Source organism: Amblyraja radiata, chromosome 7 (genome assembly GCF_010909765.2).
Source record: "Amblyraja radiata isolate CabotCenter1 chromosome 7, sAmbRad1.1.pri, whole genome shotgun sequence".
In the NCBI taxonomy this organism is placed as follows: domain Eukaryota; kingdom Metazoa; phylum Chordata; class Chondrichthyes; order Rajiformes; family Rajidae; genus Amblyraja; species Amblyraja radiata.
The window spans coordinates 49,814,062-49,834,967 of NC_045962.1; the positions used below are offsets into that span (position 1 = coordinate 49,814,062).

At 42.2% G+C, this 20,906-nt stretch overlaps 1 protein-coding gene across 2 annotated transcripts in view; it reads left to right on the forward strand.

Moving 5' to 3' along the window:
* ube2g2 (ubiquitin conjugating enzyme E2 G2) overlaps positions 1 to 12,506 on the forward strand; it is a 51,966-nt gene extending 39,460 nt beyond the window's left edge. For both annotated transcript variants that reach the window (XM_033024442.1, XM_033024443.1), the window contains 3 exons: positions 2,575 to 2,693; positions 2,860 to 3,000; positions 9,400 to 12,506. In XM_033024442.1, the coding sequence (XP_032880333.1) occupies positions 2,575 to 2,693; positions 2,860 to 3,000; positions 9,400 to 9,512 (373 nt within the window). In that variant the 3' untranslated portion in view covers positions 9,513 to 12,506. The remainder of the gene's footprint in view (positions 1 to 2,574; positions 2,694 to 2,859; positions 3,001 to 9,399) is intronic.
* The last annotated feature ends 8,400 nt before the right edge of the window (positions 12,507 to 20,906 follow it).

A 20,906-nucleotide genomic window follows, 5' to 3' on the forward strand; every position in this document is an offset into this window, starting at 1 on the left:
CGTACAGTTTTGGTCTCCAAATCTGAGGAAGGACATTATTGCCATAGAGGGAGTGCAGAGAAGGTTCACCAGACTGATTACTGGGATGTCAGGACTGTCTTATGAAGAAAGACTGGATAGACTTGGTTTATACTCTCTAGAATTTAGGAGATTGAGAGGGGATCTTATAGAAACTTACAAAATTCTTAAGGGATTGGACAGGCTAGATGCAGGAAGATTGTTCCCGATGTTGGGGAAGTCCAGGACAAGGGGTCACAGCTTAAGGATAAGGGGGAAATCCTTTAAAACCGAGATGAGAAAAACTTTTTTCACACAGAGAGTGGTAAATCTCTGGAACTCTCTGCCACAGAGGGTAGTTGAGGCCAGTTCATTGGCTATATTTAAGAGGGAGTTAGATGTGGCCCTTGTGGCTAAAGGGATCAGAGGGTATGGAGAGAAGGCAGGTACGGGATACTGAGTTGGATGATCAGCCATGGTCATATTGAATGGCGGTGCAGGCTTGAAGGGCCGAATGGCCTACTCCTGCACCTAATTTCTATGTCTGTGCCAAACTGGATGCCAAGGCCAATTCTTTTCTGCCTGCACATAATCCATATCCCTCTATTCCATGCATATTCTATTGGCATGTTTCAGTTGAAATGAAATGCCACCAAATCGAGGGAAATGCAAATCCATTGATTTTTTTTTAATCATCACATTCTAAATAAATATTGGAGCAGGATTGAGAGGATAAGTGCCCTGTTCAGCTGCATTTGTCTGTACATATGAGTTGGCTCGGAAGTATTTGCATGCTCCACTAAATCAGATGGCAATTTTTTGTTTTTTTAACTGATCAATTGTCCTGGGAAGGAATGTCCAAATTATGTGTTATAGAGGCATTATTAATAAACATCCTGGTGGTAATTAAAATCTCTGCTGCTGCCCTCAAATGATTGGACATTGTTGCATTAAAATCTAATACAAGCTAACATCAAGTCTAATACAAGATAACATCATGGAGGATGATACAAGCTAATTATTGTGGAGGACGTTTTATCACCTTTTCTTACTGATTGCAATCTTTGACTTCAGAAGTGGGGAAATGGCAGAAACTTTGAACTTTTTGTATCTGTCACCATGTTTGTAAACACAATCAAATTCCATTAATAAGAAATTCAGCAGCAGAAATGGGCGAGGATCTTTAAAGCAATCACAAATCTGAAGATGATGGTCTTGTCAGTCTTTCTCCGGTTATTTTGCCTCCAAAGGTCTTAAAATAAATAGCTTTAGAAATTGTAGATTCATTGTATTTTGCGAAAGACCCAGCAGCTTGGAAAATCGTAAACGCGAAATATCTGTAAATTGCTAAAATAGGTCCTATTAGAGTGTTGCTGTAAAATAAATCGTCCCTCTTCAAGAAAGTGGGAGACTAAAGTCAATAAATTATAGACCAAGAATCTAGCCTGATCTTTCATTTGGAAAATCGCTGGAAGCCATTATTAAGGAAGTAGTGGCATAGAATGTGTGATAATTAAAACAAATTACAATTGAAGTTCATTGAAAGTATGAGGGAACTTAGAATCATCGAGCATGGAATTAGCCCTTCTGCCCAGCTTGCCCATGACGACCAAGATGCCCCAACTACTCTTGTTCCATCTGCCTGCATTTGACCCATATCCCCCTCAAACCTTCCTTTACATGTACCTGTCCAAGTGTTTGAACCGGCCCGTTCGCGGGGTTCGGTGAGCCGCAGGACTGATTTACCATCGCCCGGTGGGGTATCGCCTCAGCGCAGAGGGAGAAGAGGAGGGAAGAGACAGTAACCCTAAGATTATTGCCTCCACCACAGTGAGGAGGTGCTTGGAGGATACACTGTGGTGGATGTTAATTTGTGTTTATTGTTGTTTTTTATTGTATGTATGACTGCAGGCACGAAATTTCGTTCAGACCGTAAGGTCTGAATGACAATAAAGGTATTCAATTCAATTCAATTCAATTCAATTAAATGTTGTTTCTGCCTCAACTACCTCCTCCAATAGTTCATTCCATATACCTACAACCCTGTGTGAAAATGTTTCCCCTCAGGTTCACATTAAATCTTTCCCCTCTCATCTTAAACCTAGATCCTCTGGTTCTTGATTCCATATGTGGCATAAAAGACTATGTGCATATAAACTATCTATTCTCCTTATAATCTTATGCACCTCTATTAGATTACTTGTTCGCCTCTCCTCCCTCTCTCCCAAAATTAATTTTACTGTACATGTGCCAATAAAGTTTCATGGTTGGAAGTTGGAAGAGGTTTGGAGGCCATAGAGATCATTAGTGCAATACATGAATGGCAATTACAAATTAAGAAGAAAGTGGACCATGTTCGCTTAAAACAGAAATGGGAGCTTGTAATGGTTGTTAAATCGAATAAGCCCCTGACAGATGGGGTTATTCTTTTATTCCCTTCATGAACTGCAAGGGGATTGAACATGATTTTATTCTATTTAAATATTATCATTGTAGTTGAATATCAGCAGCTTTAAATATGGATATGTTCACTGTGAATGATTCAAATACCATAAATCTGACTTATTTGTTCAATAGGGGCCCGGAGGAAACGTGTTTTGAAGGTGGTGTGTTTCCAGCTATACTAAGTTTCCCACATGATTACCCACTGAGTCCACCAAAAATGCGTTTCACAGGAGAAATGTTTCACCCAAATGGTAAGCAATTGGTATGTGGTCCTGATGGCTTCTGCTTATTAGCTGGAAGAATTTGCTGAACTTTTTCCTTTCACGGTTGTGACGATTTAAATGTGAACATTCATGTATGCTGTGCATTTTGTGAAGAGGTTGCCTTTTATATTTGATCATTGATTTATTGCTACAGTTTACCCAGATGGGAGAGTTTGCATCTCAATTCTACATGCACCAGGTGATGACCCCATGGGATATGAGAGCAGTGCAGAGCGGTGGAGTCCTGTTCAGAGTGTTGAGAAGATTCTCCTCTCTGTTGTCAGCATGCTGGCAGGTAAAACATAAGTGGGTTATGCTGTTGACCAGGATATGAGTGGGCAGCTGGTATTGTTGCCAGATGTTTGCCACCATTTGTCATTTTTAAACTTTTTTCTCTTGTTTTGGATTCCATCTTCTCTCTTTCATGCCCATTATTATAATTTTGCAGTCCCTTGCTTTCCTTTTATCGTTATAAACTACCAGCTATCACCATCTTCCCTTTCCTAAATGCTTGAATATGTTATACTTCTAAGTGTTCACCTGAAATGCTTCTACCTCTATGCCTTTTCCTGGCAACTATTGGGAAATGAACAGGATATTTCACATCCTTGGTCCTATGTGATTCTGAGATGAACGTTGGACCACCTTATCCACCTCTAACGTTGGCTAACTTTCAGCCTGCCTTGGTTTGTATGTTGCTGAAACTTTCATCCTTTGTTACCTTTGACGACAACGACTCTTTCTTGATTGGACTCTTCGTCTATTATCCATCTGCTATCTTGACCAATCATTGTTCACCGTTTGTGTTTCCTAACATACATTGACTCCTATCAAGTGATGTACTGATTTTTAAATTCTCATCTATTTTTGTTTTCAAAACTTCTCCATGTCCTTCAATTGAATTGAATACATTTTATTAGCCAAGTATGTATACATACAAGGAATTTGCTTTGGTGCTTTGCTTGCAAGTAACAACACGATATACAGTATATTTATGATGAGGTATGATTATCCACATTGCATTGTCTAAGACGGTGGTGGCATCTGATTCAATAACAAAGATTATAACAACATTTACAAAGATCTCAAAAAGATAAAGAATATCACGTTCCATCCTATTACTTTTCTTTAGCCAACCCAATCTTTCGGGCTGCATATCGCACGCCACTATGACTCTCTTGGTAGCACTCTCAACTGATGGTTATGGATTCAATTACCCTGCCAAAAACCTGACCCTCATAAGAGAACATAATGGCAATATAAACCAAGTTGTGCATTTCTAGATGTGTTGCCTTTTAGATGAAAATCTGCATCAAGGTGCTACTATTTGACTGAATGAATGAATATGTTTATTGGCCAAGTATGTACACATACAAGGAATTTGCCTTGGTGCTCCGCTCGCAAGTAACAACACGACATACATTAAACAATTAAGAATAAAACATAAAACATTAAAAATAAAACATTATAGTTTAAACATATGAATGAAATTAAATACCAGAGAAAAAGGAGGCTATTATTATTTAGTAGAGCTATTGCTCGTGAGAAAAAAAGCTGTTTTTATGTCTTGCTGTGGCGGCTTTTATCACTCCTTATCCTGCATTCTAGCCCAAACCGTCAAAAATATTGGCACTCCCAATTCTACCTGTTGATCAATCCTGAATATATCATATGTTGATACATCTGCCACAGTAATGATGGTCCAATTCTATACAGCCATTGTAGAGTCTGTCCTCACCTTCTTAATCTTGGTCTGGGTTGGCTCAGCCACCAAGCACGACACTCGAAGGCTGCAGCGAATCGTCCGATCAGCAGAGAAGGTTATTGGCTTCCCTCCATTGACGATCTGTACGCTGCAAGGGCCAGGAAGCAAGTGGGTAAGATCATCTCTGACCCCTCTCACCCTGGCCACAAACTCTTTGAATCACTTTCCTCTGGAAGGCGACACCGGACTGTCAAAGCTGCCACAGCCAGACATAAAAATAGCTTTTTTTTCCACGAGTAGCTCTACTCAATAACCAAAAATAACCTCCATTTGCTCTGGTATTTTATTTAATTCACATGTTTAATCCATAATGTTTTATTATTAATGTTTTATATGTCATTCCTAACTGTCACTGTATGTCATGTTGTCACTTGCGGGCAGAGCACCAAGGCAAATTCCTTGTATGTGAATACTTGGCCAATAAACTTATTCATAAACTTATTCATTCATGTATCATATGTTGACATCTGTGCCCTCAGTCGCTTAGGTCTTAAACTCTCGATTGCCTTCCATAAACACTTTAGTTCTGTACCCTTTTTCTACTTTTCTATGGTGGTGCAGCAGTAGAGTTGCTGCCTTACAGCGCCAGAGACCCGTCTTTGATCCTGTCTTCTGGTGCTGTCAATATGGAGTTTGTACGTCTTCCCTGTGACTGTGTGGGTTTTCTCTGGGTTTCCTCCCACGTTCCAAATCATGCAGGTTTGTAGGTTAATTGGCTTCTGTAAATTACCCCCAGTGTGTCGGATGGAACTAATGTATGGATGATCGGTGGTCGGCCTGGTTTCAGTGGGCCGAAGGACCTGTTTCCACTATGTATATCTTAAACTTTAAAGATGGTCTAAAAACCCAAAATATCTGTCTATCACTAAAAAAGGTCCTTATTGGGTTGGTGGTGCACCTATGAAGTGCCTTGGGACTATTTGCTTAGAGTGCCGGCTGCTTGCACCCCCCCCCCCCCCCCCCCTGCTGCTTATAGCACCGGCTGCCCGCGCCACCTCTGCTTACAGCACTCGCTGCCCGCACCACCCCAGTCTCGCCGCTTACAGCGTCAGCCTGTGTGTCTATAGAAAGACACAAGGTGCTGAAGTTGCTCGGCAGGTCAGGCAGCATCTTTGGAGAACATGGATACGGGATGTTTCTGGTCTGAACCCTTCTTCAGACATTGTAGCAGGGCAGGAAAGAAAGCTGAGAGAGGAGGGGCAGAACAACGCATGTAGCCTCCTTTTGCTCTGGTATTTTATTTAATTCGCGTTTAATCGATAATATTTTATTATTCATGTTTAATGTTTTATGTGTCATTCATGACATACATGTGTCACTATGTCACTATGTCATGTTGTCACTGTGGGCGGAGCACCAAGGTAAATTCCTTGTATGTGAACATACTTGGCCAATAAATGTATTCAGTTCAGTAAGCATGGCTGATAATACAGTGCCCTCCATAATGTTTGGGCCAAAGACCCATCATTTATTTATTTGCCTCTGTACTCCACAATTTGAGATTTGTAATAGACAAAATTACATGTGGTTAAAGTGCACATTGTCAGATTTTATTAAAGGGTATTTTTATACATTTTGGTTTCACCATGTTGAAATTACAGCAGTGTTTATACATAGTCCCCATTTCAGGGCACCATAATGTTTGGGCTTCACAGGCGTTTGTAATTGCTCAGGTGTGTTTAATTGCCTCTTTAAAGCAGGTGTAAGAGAGCTCTCAGCATCTAGTCTTTCCTCCAGTCTTTCCATCCGCTTTGGAAACTTTTATTGCTATTTATCAACATGAGAACCAAAGTTGTGCCAATGAAAGTCAAATAAGTCATTATGAGACTGAGAAACAGGAATAAAACTGTTAGAGACATCAGCCAAACCTTAGGCTTACCAAAATCAACTGTTTGGAACATTATTAAGAAGAAAGAGAGCACTGGTGAGCTTACTAATTGCACAGGAACTGGCAGGCCAACTCCACAGCTGATGTCAGAAGAATTCTCTCTAACATAAAGAAAAATCCCCAAACACCTGTCCGACAGATCAGAAACACTCTTCAGGAGTCAGGTGTGGATTTGTCAATGACCAAATTAACTGCAAAAATAGGATGACCAGGTTACAGTTTGTCAAGAAGCACTTAAAAGAACAACCACAGTTCTGGAAAAAGGTCTTGTGGACAGATGAGACGAAGATTAACATATCAGAGTGATGTGAAGAGCAAAGTATGGAGGAGAGAAAGGAACTGCCCAAGATCCAAAGCATACCACCTCATCTGTGAAAAACAGTGGTGGGGTGTTATGGCCTGGGCACGTATGGCTGCTGAAGGTACTGGCTCACTTATCTTCATTGATGATACAACTATTGATGGTAGTACAGGTGCACAACCTTTTATCCGAAGAACCAAATAACGAAAACCTCCGAATAGCGGACATTTTTTCGGTCCTTGAAGAAAGGTCCTTGAAAACGTTCACCGAGGGCGACCCGCAGAGGTGACAGCGGAACCTCCGGTCGGTCCTCGAAGAAAGGGGAACTAAATCCCCATTCATAAAAGAGAAGGTGAGGGTATATTGCGCGGGAGGTTAATAATTGACAATATGCTGCTGCCTGCCCGCTGAGTTAAAAAGTTCCCACGGTAGACTCACGATACACTGTACGATACACAGTGTATCGTGTGAGTCTTGCGTGGGAACTTTTTAACTCAGCGGGCAGGCAGCAGCAGATTGTCGCTCCCTTCAGTTTCACCCCACCTACACCCCTCTGCTTCCCGGCCATGTGTGTGACCCCTTCCCTCCCCTCTCCAGCTCCCCGCTCATTGCACCGGCGCGGGGGCTTTGCACTGTCTTCACGTCGGCAATGCCAGCAGGTCAGTGCCAGTCACCGGAGACGTCAGGACCAACGGGACACCGACCCCCAGGCCCACTGCAAGCACGGAGATCCCAGAGACCCACAGCCAGCAGCAGCCCAGCCCCGTTCCAACTCCAGAGGAAAACTGCAAACTGGCCGGAGACGTCAGGACCACCAGAAGCCGCTCCCCGATGAGCTGCTACGGCGACAAGTGGCAGTTCGCCCACAGCCCGAGCTGCGCCCCCTCATCGGGACACCGACCCCCAGGCCCACTGCAAGCACGGAGATCCCAGATCAGCAACTCCAGCCCAGCCCCGCTCCAGCTCCAGAGGAACACGCTCCCCGTATGGGCAGAAGCTGATGGTGTGCAAGGTACGTCTTGTTCTTGGGGTCGCGCAGCTCGGGCTGTGGGCGAACTGCCACTTGTCGCCGTAGCGGCCCATCGGGGAGAGGATTCCTCTGGAGTTGGAGGGGGAGGGGGGTATTGTGCTGTTTGATCGCCCCCTACTATCCCAGGGACAGGGAGACAGGACGTTCACCGAGGGCGGCCCGCAGAGGTGATAGTGGAACCTCTGGTCGGTCCTCGAAGAAAGGGGAACTAAATCCCCATTCATAAAAGAGAAGGTGAGGGTACATTGCACGGGAGAGTAGGAATCCCAAGACAAAGTTGAGTGAGCGTTCACCGAGGGTGGCCCGCAGAGGTGACAGCGGAACCTCCGATCGGTCCTGGAGGAAAGGGGAACTTAATCCCCTTCATAAAAGAGAAGTGGAGGGTATATTGCCCGGGAGGGTATATCGCCTACCTGGAAGAAACCGGACATTTTTTCCAGGATGTCGTCTGCACACCAAAGCTCACCAAAGCTCACGTTTGGCGCTAAACATGGCACGCCAAACGCACGTCGCCTCTGCTGCACACGGATATAAGAGTGTGAAAATGTCGCCTTAGGCCGCCTAAGGGCATGTAGCCCCGCTAGGGTGACATGAGTGCGAGAGGTGATTCAATGCTGCGGTCGCATTTACAAATTCAGGAATTCATTCAACACACTGCATTTCATACAAACATTTATTCTGCAAGAAAAAACTACATTGAAGACTCAAACTCGCGACCGAGGAACTGCCGAGATCAAGGCGCAAACTCGCGACCTTGCGGATATGAGCCGAGCACTCTACCACTGAGCCAGCCATTAAAATCTACGCTAAAAAATTTCCATTCCGAAGGCCGACAAATTACGAATTACGAAGAGTGTCTGGTCCCAAGGCTTTCGGATAAAAGGTTGTAGCATAATGAATTCTGAAATGTATAAACACATCCTATCTGCTCAAGTTCAAACAAATGCCTCAAAACTTATTGGCCAGCAGTTCATTCTACAGCAAGACAATGATCCCAAACATACTGCTGAAGCAACAAAGGTGTTTTTCAAAGCTAAAAAAATGGTCAATAAGAGTGGCCAAGTCAGTCACCGAATCTGAACCCAATTGAGCATGCCTTTTATATGCTGAAGAGAAAACTGAAGGGGATTAGCCCCCAAAACAAGCATAAGCTAAAGATGGTTGCAACACAGGCTTGGCAGAGCATCACCAGAGAAGACTCCCAGCAACTGGTGATGTCCATGAATCACAGACTTCAGTCATTGCATGCAAAAAATATGCAACAAAATACTAAACATGAATACTTTAATTTACATGACATTGCTGTGTCCCAAACATTATGGTGCCCTGAAATAACGGAACTATGTATACACACTGCTGTAATTTCTACATGGTGAAACCAAAATGTAGAAAAATGGCCTTTATTAAAATCTGACAATGTGCACTTTAACCACGTCATTTTTTTAATTACAAATCTCAAATTGTAGAGTACAGACACAAATAAAGAAATGATCGGTCTTTGTCCCAAACATTGTGGAGGGCACTGTAGGTGAACACAGGTTATTTGATGGGCAGATTATTGAACAAATGCCAGAGATGATGAGACGGGTGTGAATCCAGCTATTATTTTATTTTTTAATTATATTATAATTGTTATAAATTTTTTTATACTGTGTAGTTTTACTATAATTGTATTCACTATTCACATTCCTTTTGACATTCTTTCCATAGAGCCTAACGATGAAAGTGGGGCCAATGTGGATGCCTCGAAGATGTGGCGAGATGACCGGGTGCAGTTCTGCAAAATTGCCCAGCAAACTGTGCGAAAATCCCTTGGACTGTGATTGGAAAGCGCTTCAAATGTCTGGGGATTGTCGGCGGTATTTAACTGTTCTTTGCACAATGCAGTTTGTTTCTTGCTATTCGTATTCAAGGATAATGTTAAGGATCATCCTGTTTTCTTTGGTGTTAGAACTTATTTGGCCTGCTGTTAAAATTTCACCAGGACTATTGAGTGGCTCCCATTCCTGAAGTGATGTTCTGTTTCCCATTTCGGATGCAAATAGTTTGAACTTGCTTTGAAGGAATAACTGAAGAGGTAAAAAATAACTGCTGCAAAAGACACTTGGTAACATGAGTTTTGTTTCTCCTAAATATTGCTGTAATTGGAAAAGGTTGTATTTCTGTGGGATATCACTGCTTAGTCCCGGGGACAGTGATGAAACTCTGTTTTAGCCATTTGATTAATCTCTGAATGCAGGAACAAGCTGAATTTTGTTCCTCGTGTAGAAAGCCTTCAGCACATTTTCTTTGCCTGTTAAGGTTGCACAGTATGTTGTAGAAATGAGTGCAGCATGGTTTAAAATTTGCAGCAATGTCATTTACCAGGTGATAATTGCATGCACCTGTCCCCATCCAGCATTTGCACAAAAAGTTACAGCATGCTGATGGTTTCTGAGATGGATTTATTCGTAGAGGAAAACTGCGCTAGTGCAAGAAGCTTTTAGACAAAAAAATTAAAGAACACGTAAACAGCAAACGGAAGCAGCAAATATCTGGGGAATGTCCCTTCAAAGCACCAATGCCATTTCAACTACTTTATTTCCCACCAGCAGAGAAATCTGATGATGGAGGTATATTTGCCTTCCATTAGAGATGGGTACTGTGTGTGCATCATGCACGCGTTTTGACATGTTTGGTGAATGTCATGCTCTGGAATGAAAAGACTGCTCTGCTTCATAATCGTAACAAGACCTAGACAATATTCGGGCAAATTATCTTCATGCCACACAAATACCAGGCAATGACCATTTCCAACAGGAGAGGCTCTAACCATCTCGGCTTGATAAGCAGTTGCATTATTGAGCTCTTGCATTTGATATCCTGAAGTTGCTATTGACCAGAAACTCCGCTGGATCAGAACTAAAATCTTCCAACTACACGAGCAGGAGGCGACTTGTATCTGGTAGCAAGCAAATTATTTTCACAATCTTCGAGGCACAAATTGGGGTGAGATGTAATACTCTCTACTCTTGATCTGCCTTTAACACCATAATTCCAACCAAACGCTTGGACCTCAGACTCAGCACCCATTTTGGCAACTGGATCCTTGAATTCTTGACCGATAGACTACAATTAACAAGGACAGATAACAAAACATCCTCTACGATAATTTTCAACACCCCTGCCCCATCAAGCTGTGTTCTCAGCCCCTTTGTATACACTCATGGCTGTGTAGCCTAATACTCCTCAAACTCAACTTTGCAAATGACACCACTATAGTGTGCCTGATCCCAGAAAATGACCAGACAGAGCACAGCAAGGAGAGAGAGAGAGAGAGAGAGAGAGCTTAGTAACTTGGTGTCAATACAGCAATCACTCCCTCAACGTCAGCAAAATGAAAGAGCTGGTCATCGACTTCAGGAAAGGGGGTGGAGTAAACTCCCTGGAGTGGATCGATGGTGCTAAAGTGGAGATGATTGAGAGCGTCAATTTCCGAGCTGTAAATATCACCAACAATTCAAGTACATTGATACTTTGGACAAGAAAGCACACCAATGCCCCTCTTTCCTCAGAAGGCCAAGGATACTCGGCAGGCCTCCAATTATTCTTGCCAATTTCACTAGAAGCATCGTAGAAAGCATTGTAATTGGATGCATCACAGCTTGATATGCAATGGCTGTGCTCAAGACTTCAAAGAATTATAGACTGTTGTGAATCTGCAGCCCTGTTCATCACATAAACAAGCCTCTGTTTTCCCCTCTGTATTCCACCACCCCACCTCCCATAGACTCCAACTATACTTTGTGCTGCCTCTGGAAGGCAGCTAATGTGACCATTTAAACCCGTCATTTTCTCTTCTCCCCTCTCCCATCGGGCAGAAGATACAAAAGCTTGAAAGTGTTTACCACCAGATTCAAGAACAGCTTCTTCCCTGCTTTTTCAGACTCTTGAACTCTTGTATGCTAAGGATGAATTCCCAATCTTCCAATCTACCTCGTTGCAGCTCTTGCACTTTATCAGTACTTTCTCTGCATCTGTACACTGTGTTCTACACTGTTTATTTTTGATTTTGCGCAACCTGATGTATTCATGTATAGTATGATTTACCTGGATAGCATGCAAAGCAAATCTTTTCAGTGTATCTTAATATATGTGACAATAATAACTTGGTACCAATACCAATGCTCTTTTGAGTATGAGTGTTGAAGAAGCATGACATCACCCAGGCTATAGCAGCCCCTTTAATTGGCACCAATCTAAGCATTATTTCCCTTTACCAATTGTACATAGTGACTGCAAATATACAATCTATAAATGCACTCTAGTTACTCTAGATCACTCCAACAGAGTTCTACCAAGGGGGAGCAGGCATATGAGAATACAATCACTGCAGGTTCCGTTCCTAGTTGCCCGCCATTTTCTCTTATAAATATAATGCTGTTCCTTTACTGAGTCACACTCCTGGAAATCCTACACTGACAGGACAATGGGAGTGCTTTCATCAGAGGAATTGCAGCAGTTCAAGAAGACGAATCTCCACTGCCTTCTCACGGGAATTGGGAATGGGTCATTAAATGATGGGTCTTAAATTAAGGCCATATCCTGACTTTTATTAATTGCTTTAATTCTTTTTCCCACTTCTTCCTAGAAGTAACAAAATGCTTGCCTGATTATTTAATAAAGTTATTTCAATGGATAATAGTGAAAATTGCGATTGTACTCAATCTCATTCACTGCAAAGTATGTCCTACTGTCACTTCGTCTACTCCGCAGCAAAGTATATTGTTTTACTTTCTTTTGATGATTCCTTAACATAAATAGCAACAAATTCCAAATATCTTGTATGTTTCATCCACTTACTGTTATGCTGTAGTCATTTAATAGCACAATTCTTTCCAGCAGAGTAGTCTGTTGGTAGAAAGATGGAACAATCGATTTGCATAATACTGTGATTGTGGAGGTGCAAGACTTTAAAAACAAATACAGTAAGTATACCACCACAATGTCTGTTGGAATAGCTTCCAGACAGTGGACTTCAGCGACTGATATGATTGGGACCACTCTACAATCCCCAATCTGACTCCAGCACAAGCTGTACAGAATTACAGGTAATTTATAACATTGAAATTGGCTACTTGTTCTGTATTTGTGTATGTATTTCACATGGGCCTCTGCCATACAGTACTAGCTTTCATAATTCATCACTCTCCATCTCCCTTGTCTTTTGACCAGTCATGAAAATCTATGTATATCTGCTTATCCTCTCAACTTCATAAGAGCAAGATGCTCATTCCTTGGATAAAGGAAATATTTCTATAACAACAGGTGCTTTATGATGTTCTAAAGATGGGCCTCGGACACATTTGATCAGAATGGAAGGAACAATGTTCTGCCCGATTCTCATTTTTTCAACATCTGTGACACAGTGACATCTGTGTCTTTACTGGAGCAAAATATCACAATATTTATTTTGTGTCAGTGCTATTATTTAAAGCTTTCACTCTCTTTGTTCTCAGAGGCCACACGGGCAACACTTACACTTATTTGGCTGAGCAGTTGAAAAATAATGAAACGTGCCAGAGGCTTGCTTTTCCGAAACTGAACTATCAGGCAGTCAGCTTGGGAATTCCAGTGTCCAAAACTAGATTGACCCCAGTTTACAACTCTGATTCAATGGTGCCAATAATTAGAACATTTGGAAGGCAGTAACAGTTGCAGCTTGTATGCGCAGATTCATAACAGTAGATTAGTGAAACAAATCAGCAGCTTTACTGCAATAAAGCTTTTCTTTACACAGAATAATAATTGTAGGATGTTATTGTTAATTAAGATTTAAGGGAGTGCCATATGTTTTTGGATTGTTGATATCTTTTGCTCTCTATATTTACTGTAGTTTATAATGTCACAGAACTATAGTGGTTGAATGAGTGGAACCTATTTATGTTTGGTATACTGTATTCTGAGACTTGTATTCACCTTGAGGTCTATTGAAGAAATTGAGAAAGCATGACTACAAGTCGACTTCTTATAGTTCCAGATAGAAATAATGAGTTCTTCTCTATCCAATTCCAAGTGTTGAGCAGTCCACAATCTATAATTATGTAATTGGTTTAGGTTTTGACAATCCTGTTTCATGAAAAGAAGAAATGGATTGTGATGCTGGCAGATTGCTTCTGATAATGACAATTAGATGATTGGCTATGGGATTCTTGTGTTTCGTTTTGTACTGAAGCTGAGCTAAAATCGGTAATTTTTGAGAAACTTAAATGGTTTGGATGTGTTAGACCAGTCACCATTAGTTAGGAACTCTAAATAGAATATGACAGCCTGAAGGGTTTCCAACAGTTCTTAGGCAGGTCATCTAACTTCCAGACCTAATTTCTACCATTGAATAGACTGACGCTGAGCTGTACTGTATCTCAACTCAAAACACCCATGTATGTTCTATATTCCCCTATCTATCATTAACAAAATCTAACATTATTTTAAAAATGTTGGTCTTGCCTTAAACTTTGTTCATAATGCTCTGCATAATAAATTACATGAAGTATTGTGACAGCTGTAAAGGCATATGAAAGTGAATTTTACAAGGATATTATTGGCACTGGAAATAGAGAGGGAATGAGGGAGGGGGGGTGGTAGTACTACTTAAAATTGATTTTTTTATACCATTGGGTCTAAGCTACTCAAGTGGAATGTGGGGAGTTCCTTCATTTTGCATGTGGTGTAGCCTCACTGCCAATTGAGAAGGCCCAGGACAGAAAGGTCGGTCTGGGGATGCGAAGTGAGGTTAAATTGGTAAGCAACCAGGAGATCCAGCAGGCCTTGGTGGACACAGTGCAATTATTCAGCACAATGTTTGCCGCATCTATGCTTGTTCTTGCTGATGTAAAGGAAACCACATCAGAAAAAAACAATGCAATAGACAAGGTTTGAAGAGACCCATGTGAACCGCTGTTTACTAACATTTAGTAATGGGAACTGATCAGGTCTCTGTTCAAGGAACACTTCTGCCTGGTGGATCTTGAACCTCACCTATAAGAACTTTTCCTATTGACTCGTCCCACTTTAGTTGAGAGATACTGTTTGGAAACGGGCCCTTCGGTCCATTGAGTCCACGCCGACCATTGATCACCTGCACACTAGATCAATGTTATTCCACTTTTGCATCCTACACACTAGAGGCAATTTACAGAAGCCCATTAACCTACAAATCTGCATGTCTTTGAAATGTGGGAGGAAACTGAAGCCCTGGACCAAAACCACGCGGTCAAAGGGAGAGCATGCAAACTCCGCATAGACAGCACCTGTAGTCAGAATTTAATCCAGGTCTCTGTCGTTGAGGCTGCAGCTCTACTGCTGCAGCACTGTACAGCCACTTTCTGAATTTTCTTCAAGTTAAACATGCCATGGGCCCCTCACATAGGCACCAGTTATGAGCGCCTTTCTGCTGGTAACGTTGAACAGTCCTAGTTCCAAACATACGTAGGCATCATCCCCCAACAGCAGGAGTTGTAACACCCCTTCCTACACATCAGTATCTACACACAGGGACCTCAACAGCCCTTCCAGGTGAGACAGAGGTTCACATGCACCTCCCACTGTCTGCTGCATTCAGTGCTTCTCATTTTACAGTGGGGAGACCAAGTGTAGATTAGGCTATTTTGTGGAACATGCGCTCGTTCCATCAAGGCCTGTTGCATTTCCTGGTTTCTGACAATTTTAACTCTCTTCCCCTTCTGATTTTTCTGTCCTGAGCCGCCTCCTTTGTCAGAGTGTTGTCACATGCAAACTGGAAGAACGACAGAAGTGACATATTCCATTTAGGTAGCTTGAACCAAACTCCCTTTTTTTCACGTGACTAATAGGTTGAAGGATGTGCATGCAAACCTCTGTCTCAAGGGCTTTTGAGGTCTCTGAATGGGGAGAGGGAGCAGGTGCATGGATGCTGTTATACCTCCTGTGGTTGCACGGAAAAGGAGGGATGAAGGAAACACTGAACTGCAGAGAAACTACTCTGCGGAAAGCAGAAAGGGATGGGGAGGGGAAGATACTGTATGTCTGATGGATCACTTTGAAGCCAACATTTTAATTCCCATTTCTATACTGACTGACTGTCCTCTGCCTCCTCCACTGGGTGCAAGCTAGAAGAACAGCACCTCCTATTGAGGTGAATGCTTCAAATTCTGGTTTAAACCACCCATCGGTCACACTTTTCCCTGTTATTATTTTAAAATTAAGTTCACTGTAGAAACTGGTTTGGTAAAAGCCAGCTGACAGCAAATACAAGGCAAATATACCGTAATTTCCCAAATTCCTCAAAGAATAAGTAAGGGCTCTTCCACGATCTGAAGACTGAGGTACAGCCAAGGAAAAACAATGACTTAAGGTTATGTGTAGGAATGAACTACAAATGCTGCTTACACTGAAGATAGAATCAAAATGTTGTAATAACTCAGCGGGACGTGCAGCATCTCTGGAGAGAAGGAATGGGTGACTTTTCGGGTCGGGACCCTTCAGATTAAGTCGGGGAAAGGGAGACACAGAGATGGAAGGGTAAGGTGTGAAAACGCAGATCAAAGGGGATGATCAAGGAAATGTAGAACGTCACCCATTCCTTCTCTCCAGCCTGTCCTGCTGAGGCACTCCAGCATTTTGTGCCTATCTTCAATGACTTAAGGTTGGTGGTTCAACAACTCAATGATAGTCATTGTGGCTGTAGACTATTCAGTACTTTCAAGGTCATCTGGTCCCACCTTAGAGAACAGAGGTGTGGTCGTCTGGAGCAGAGTGGTGGGCAGCTCTCCTAAACTGACTTTGCTTTTGAAGTTAGCACTGAGTGAACAACCTTTTTGAGTCTACCTAAGTGCCGCTCATGACTGACAAGGCGATTTTCCAATGCACAGTGTGTATATATATATATATATATTAAAAAAGCTTCAATAGGAGAAAATTCAAAAAATCCTAAAGTATAAAATGTGGCAGATAAAGCTTCAGTCACAAATCCATAGTCTCATTCTCTACCTTTGAAAAGGGGGTGATACACCTAAACGTCGACTGTCTATTTCCCTCTACAGATGCTGCCTGATCCACTGACTTTTTTCAGTTGTTCTCCTTTTATTTACATGGGGGCCTCTGAGGAACTGGCATTGTGACTGTCTTCAAGAATGTTGAACTCAAGAGATCTCCTGGCTGCCGGGAATCTTTGCCACATGAGCTGAGGGAGCATATCTTTGCTTTTTCACTATGGCTTTTGTATCCATCAGTTGGGAAGGTCAATGGAAGCCCATCCTCGAATTTGGCTGCCCACAGAAACTCATTTCCCTTTTGCATATGGCATCATGGTGTAACCATCTTGTCTATAACTTAGTTGATCTTGGTGAAGACCTGGTCAAACGAGGTGGCAAAACTTGCCCTAACACTTTTCTCACAACAATGTTGCTTCTTATCTCCAATAAACTTCCCACAGGCATGGAGAGTATCTACAAAACTACTGAAAAAATGTTCAGCCTACAACAACTACACTGCAGAACCAAGTTCACCTCACCCTTCGACGTTTCGAGTTGAGACTTCGTCAGGACTGTAGTCTAGATGAGGAGCCTTGACTAAAAATGCCACTGTCCATTTCCTACAATTGCTGTTTGAACAGCTGAATTCATCCAACTGCTCTCTTTTTTACGACACATTCCAGCATCTGCAGTCTTTTACGCCTCATCTGAAGCTGCAGTTTGCAGATATTGTGTGTATGCTGGCAGAGTAATACATTATTCATTCACTAAAGAGCAGGTGAGATGGTGGGCTTCACGCTCAACCCTGAAAATGTGGATCAATTTCCACATCATGGAGCACTCTATTGATGCAGATGGCTGCCAGAGATGTCGTTCATGGTGCAACGGGCAGTGGTGATCCATACCTTCCTTATACGTCTGGAATGTAGACTACCTATGGTGGGCAACTCAAGGCACTGGAAAATTACCAGCAATCAAATCTGCTTGCAAAATGCTCCGTAATTCAGGGTAGGATAGGAAAACCAACAGTGTTCTTTCTCCGACCAATATCCCCAGCATTGAGGAGCAAGTTACACTAGCATACAATACCTTTTTGATTTTGACAAGCAATAATGACTCTTCATTGTGATTCGTGTATTCTCCTTTGGGTGAGACTAGAAAAGTTTTTTCCTGGAATAGAGCACAATACATTGAGCCTGACTGTTATCTTGTTGAAATCTGGTGCCTCAAGCACAATTTACTTTCATCCCAAGAACATTATTGGTTTAATGATGTGCTGATACTTTAGATCTTATTTGTTGATATGTTGCACAATTACTACATTTGCATTTTTGATACATAAATAATACTATATTGAAACTTCAGTGGTTATTGAATTGTTTTTCTCTGCGCCATTTATTTTTTGACAAATGATATTAATCTTGCATTCGGAGGGAATGGGGTTTGGGTGACGTCTGCAAAACAACCTAGATTGTGCCATAGCTATAGTGTGCATGGATATGAGGCATCTCCATGCAATTTATTCCTCTAACAGTTGCATGCAGAAAGCAGACCATGCTGAGTCGGTGTTGGAAAGCAGAACACCTCTGTACGGCTTGCCCCAAGCACTTGTAAATCTGTAAGGGCAATAAGCAGGGGAACTGGCAGCAGTGCTCCAGAAATAACTCCTTCCCTACCCCTACTGAGGCTCCAGCTGAGGGTGAGACAAGGAAAGTCTGACCACCTCAAGCTGCCAAGCACCAACTGACTGCTTCTGGCTTCTTCCCAGAAGATGAATTCAATGGAAATGGAGGCTGTAGAGGAACAAACAGGCGGCGAATAAGAATAAATCACAAAAAGCACCACCCAAAAGCCATGGAGTCTTGTATAACAAGATAAGCAGGGGAAAAGAGATAACAGATGGCATCTGTTTCTTGTCTGAAGATGGAGCCTTCCCAGCAAGTCAATGTCACAGGCAGAGAAAAATTTGGAATGGGGGGGGGATCAGAGTGTATTTCTGTGCCCCAACAATAGTGTCTAGTGGTCATGGTAATGGTTCCATGATCCATCAATATGCTTCGAGAGAGACAAGGGGGGCATGAGCAATGACCGGTTACATCTCCAGCCTGGTTACTCTGTCATAGGCAGACAATGTCTTCATAACTGAAGGCATAGAGGTTGCTGATGTGTAATTCCTCATGTAATGTTCAGGTACACTCCACTCTGGATCATCAATGCGTATTGCCCTATCCCTGGGGAAGGATGTGGAAACCAGCAGAACTTCAAGTTATATAAGAAGGTCAAAGAATAAACACAAAAATTGAACTGCACAACCAACCCTCCAACAATAATTGAACATGAGCATTTTTAAGAACGATCTACAAGCCATTACGAAAGAGGCTAATCTGGGAACTAGCATATGTGTTAAATGACCCTTTGTTATGCATCTATCAATGAATCAAAACTGTTTCAGTGACACAATGTGAAGGCTTCGAGGAAAGCATTCTGTGGTTGTTGATAGAATATGTTAGTAATACAACCAAGAGCTATCAGTGGTGCATGATTGTCTTCAATAGAAGGAAATCCTTAATGTGTGCCACTGTTTTTGCCATTAAGTGGCAAAGAGTATTTTGAAAGGCAGCCTTGTGGTCTAGCTTCCTTTCTATAGGGTCACAAAAAGGGTGTATTTGAAGGCTTAAACACACTTATCTTTAAATGCACATTTTACCACAGCCATAGAAAAACATAAGGGCTCTAATGTTCACATGGATAAAGGAAGTAATTGAAGCTCTTTCTTTCCCACCTCCCATACACCTTAAAGAACCCTGATACCCTCTTCCGAGACCTTGATGTCATTTAAAGACATAATAAGATATGATTCTTCAGAGTTGCATGCCCCATCTGTCATCTTTACGAGATTAAATAGCATAATATTCCCTACACTGAAATAAAGGATACCTGACACTTCAATGTGATAGTTGATACCTGCACCTGCAATATATCTGTATTCACCACGCTATCATTAGCCAAAATCTGGGGAGAGATTAAACTCTGAGATGTACTGAATCACTCAATCTCCACCCTGTTTCCTAGGAGATTCAAGGCCTTTTGGGAGAGAAGGATTCATATTTTTAATCAACTTTTACATAAACACATGACAGAAGCAGTTTAATCAATGGAGGTACACAAATTGAGCATATCATTCAAAGGTAACATTCACTCAAAGAAAACAGGAAAAGACAAACATTATTTTATGCCAAGAGCACATAAAACAAATGAATGATTAATGCACTTGCTAAATCAAGTCAAGTCAAGTTTATTCGTCACATACACATACGACATGTGCAGTGAAATGAAAAGTGGCAATGCTCGCGGACTTTGAGCAAAAAGACAAACAAACAAACAACCAAACAAACTACAAACAGAATGTAACAGAATCACATGTTCTTTTTCATATTAAATATTGTGGGCGGAAGGAAAAAGGGGAAAAAAACGATTTAAAAAAAAAAACAGTAGAGTGGTACAGTAAAGTTAGTCCCTGGTGAGATAGGAGTTTACAATCCTAATGGCCTCTGGGAAGAAGCTTCTTCTCAACCTCTCCGTTCTCACAGCATGGCAACGGAGGCGTTTGCCTGACCGTAGCAGCTTGAACAGTCCGTTGCAGGGGTGGAAGGGGTCTCCCATGATTTTATTGGCTCTGGAGTTGCACCTCCTGATGTATAGTTCCTGCAGGGGGGCGAGTGAAGTTCCCATAGTGCGTTCGGCCGAACGCACTACTCTCTGCAGAGCCTTCTTGTCCTGGGCAGAGCAATTCCCAAACCAGATTGTAATATTTCCGGACAAGATGCTTTCCACAGTCGCTGAGTAGAAGCACTGGAGGATCCTCTGAGACACTCTGAATTTCCTCAATTGCCTGAGGTGGTAAAGGCGCTGCCTTGCCTTACTCACCAGTGCTGCGGCGTGTGATGTCCATGTCATATCCTCAGAGATGTGGACTCCCAGGTATTTAAAGCAGCTCACCCTATCCACAGTATCCCCATTTATCCTCAATGGTGTGTACGTCCTCGGATGATGTGCCCTCCTAAAGTCAACGATCAGCTCTTTAGTTTTTTTAATGTTCAAGAGGAGGCTGTTGTCCTGACACCAGAGTGCCAGATCAGCCGCCACCTCCTGGTAGGCATTCTCATCGTTGTCTGAGATCAGGCCCACCACCACAGTGTCATCAGCAAACTTGATTATTGAGTTGGA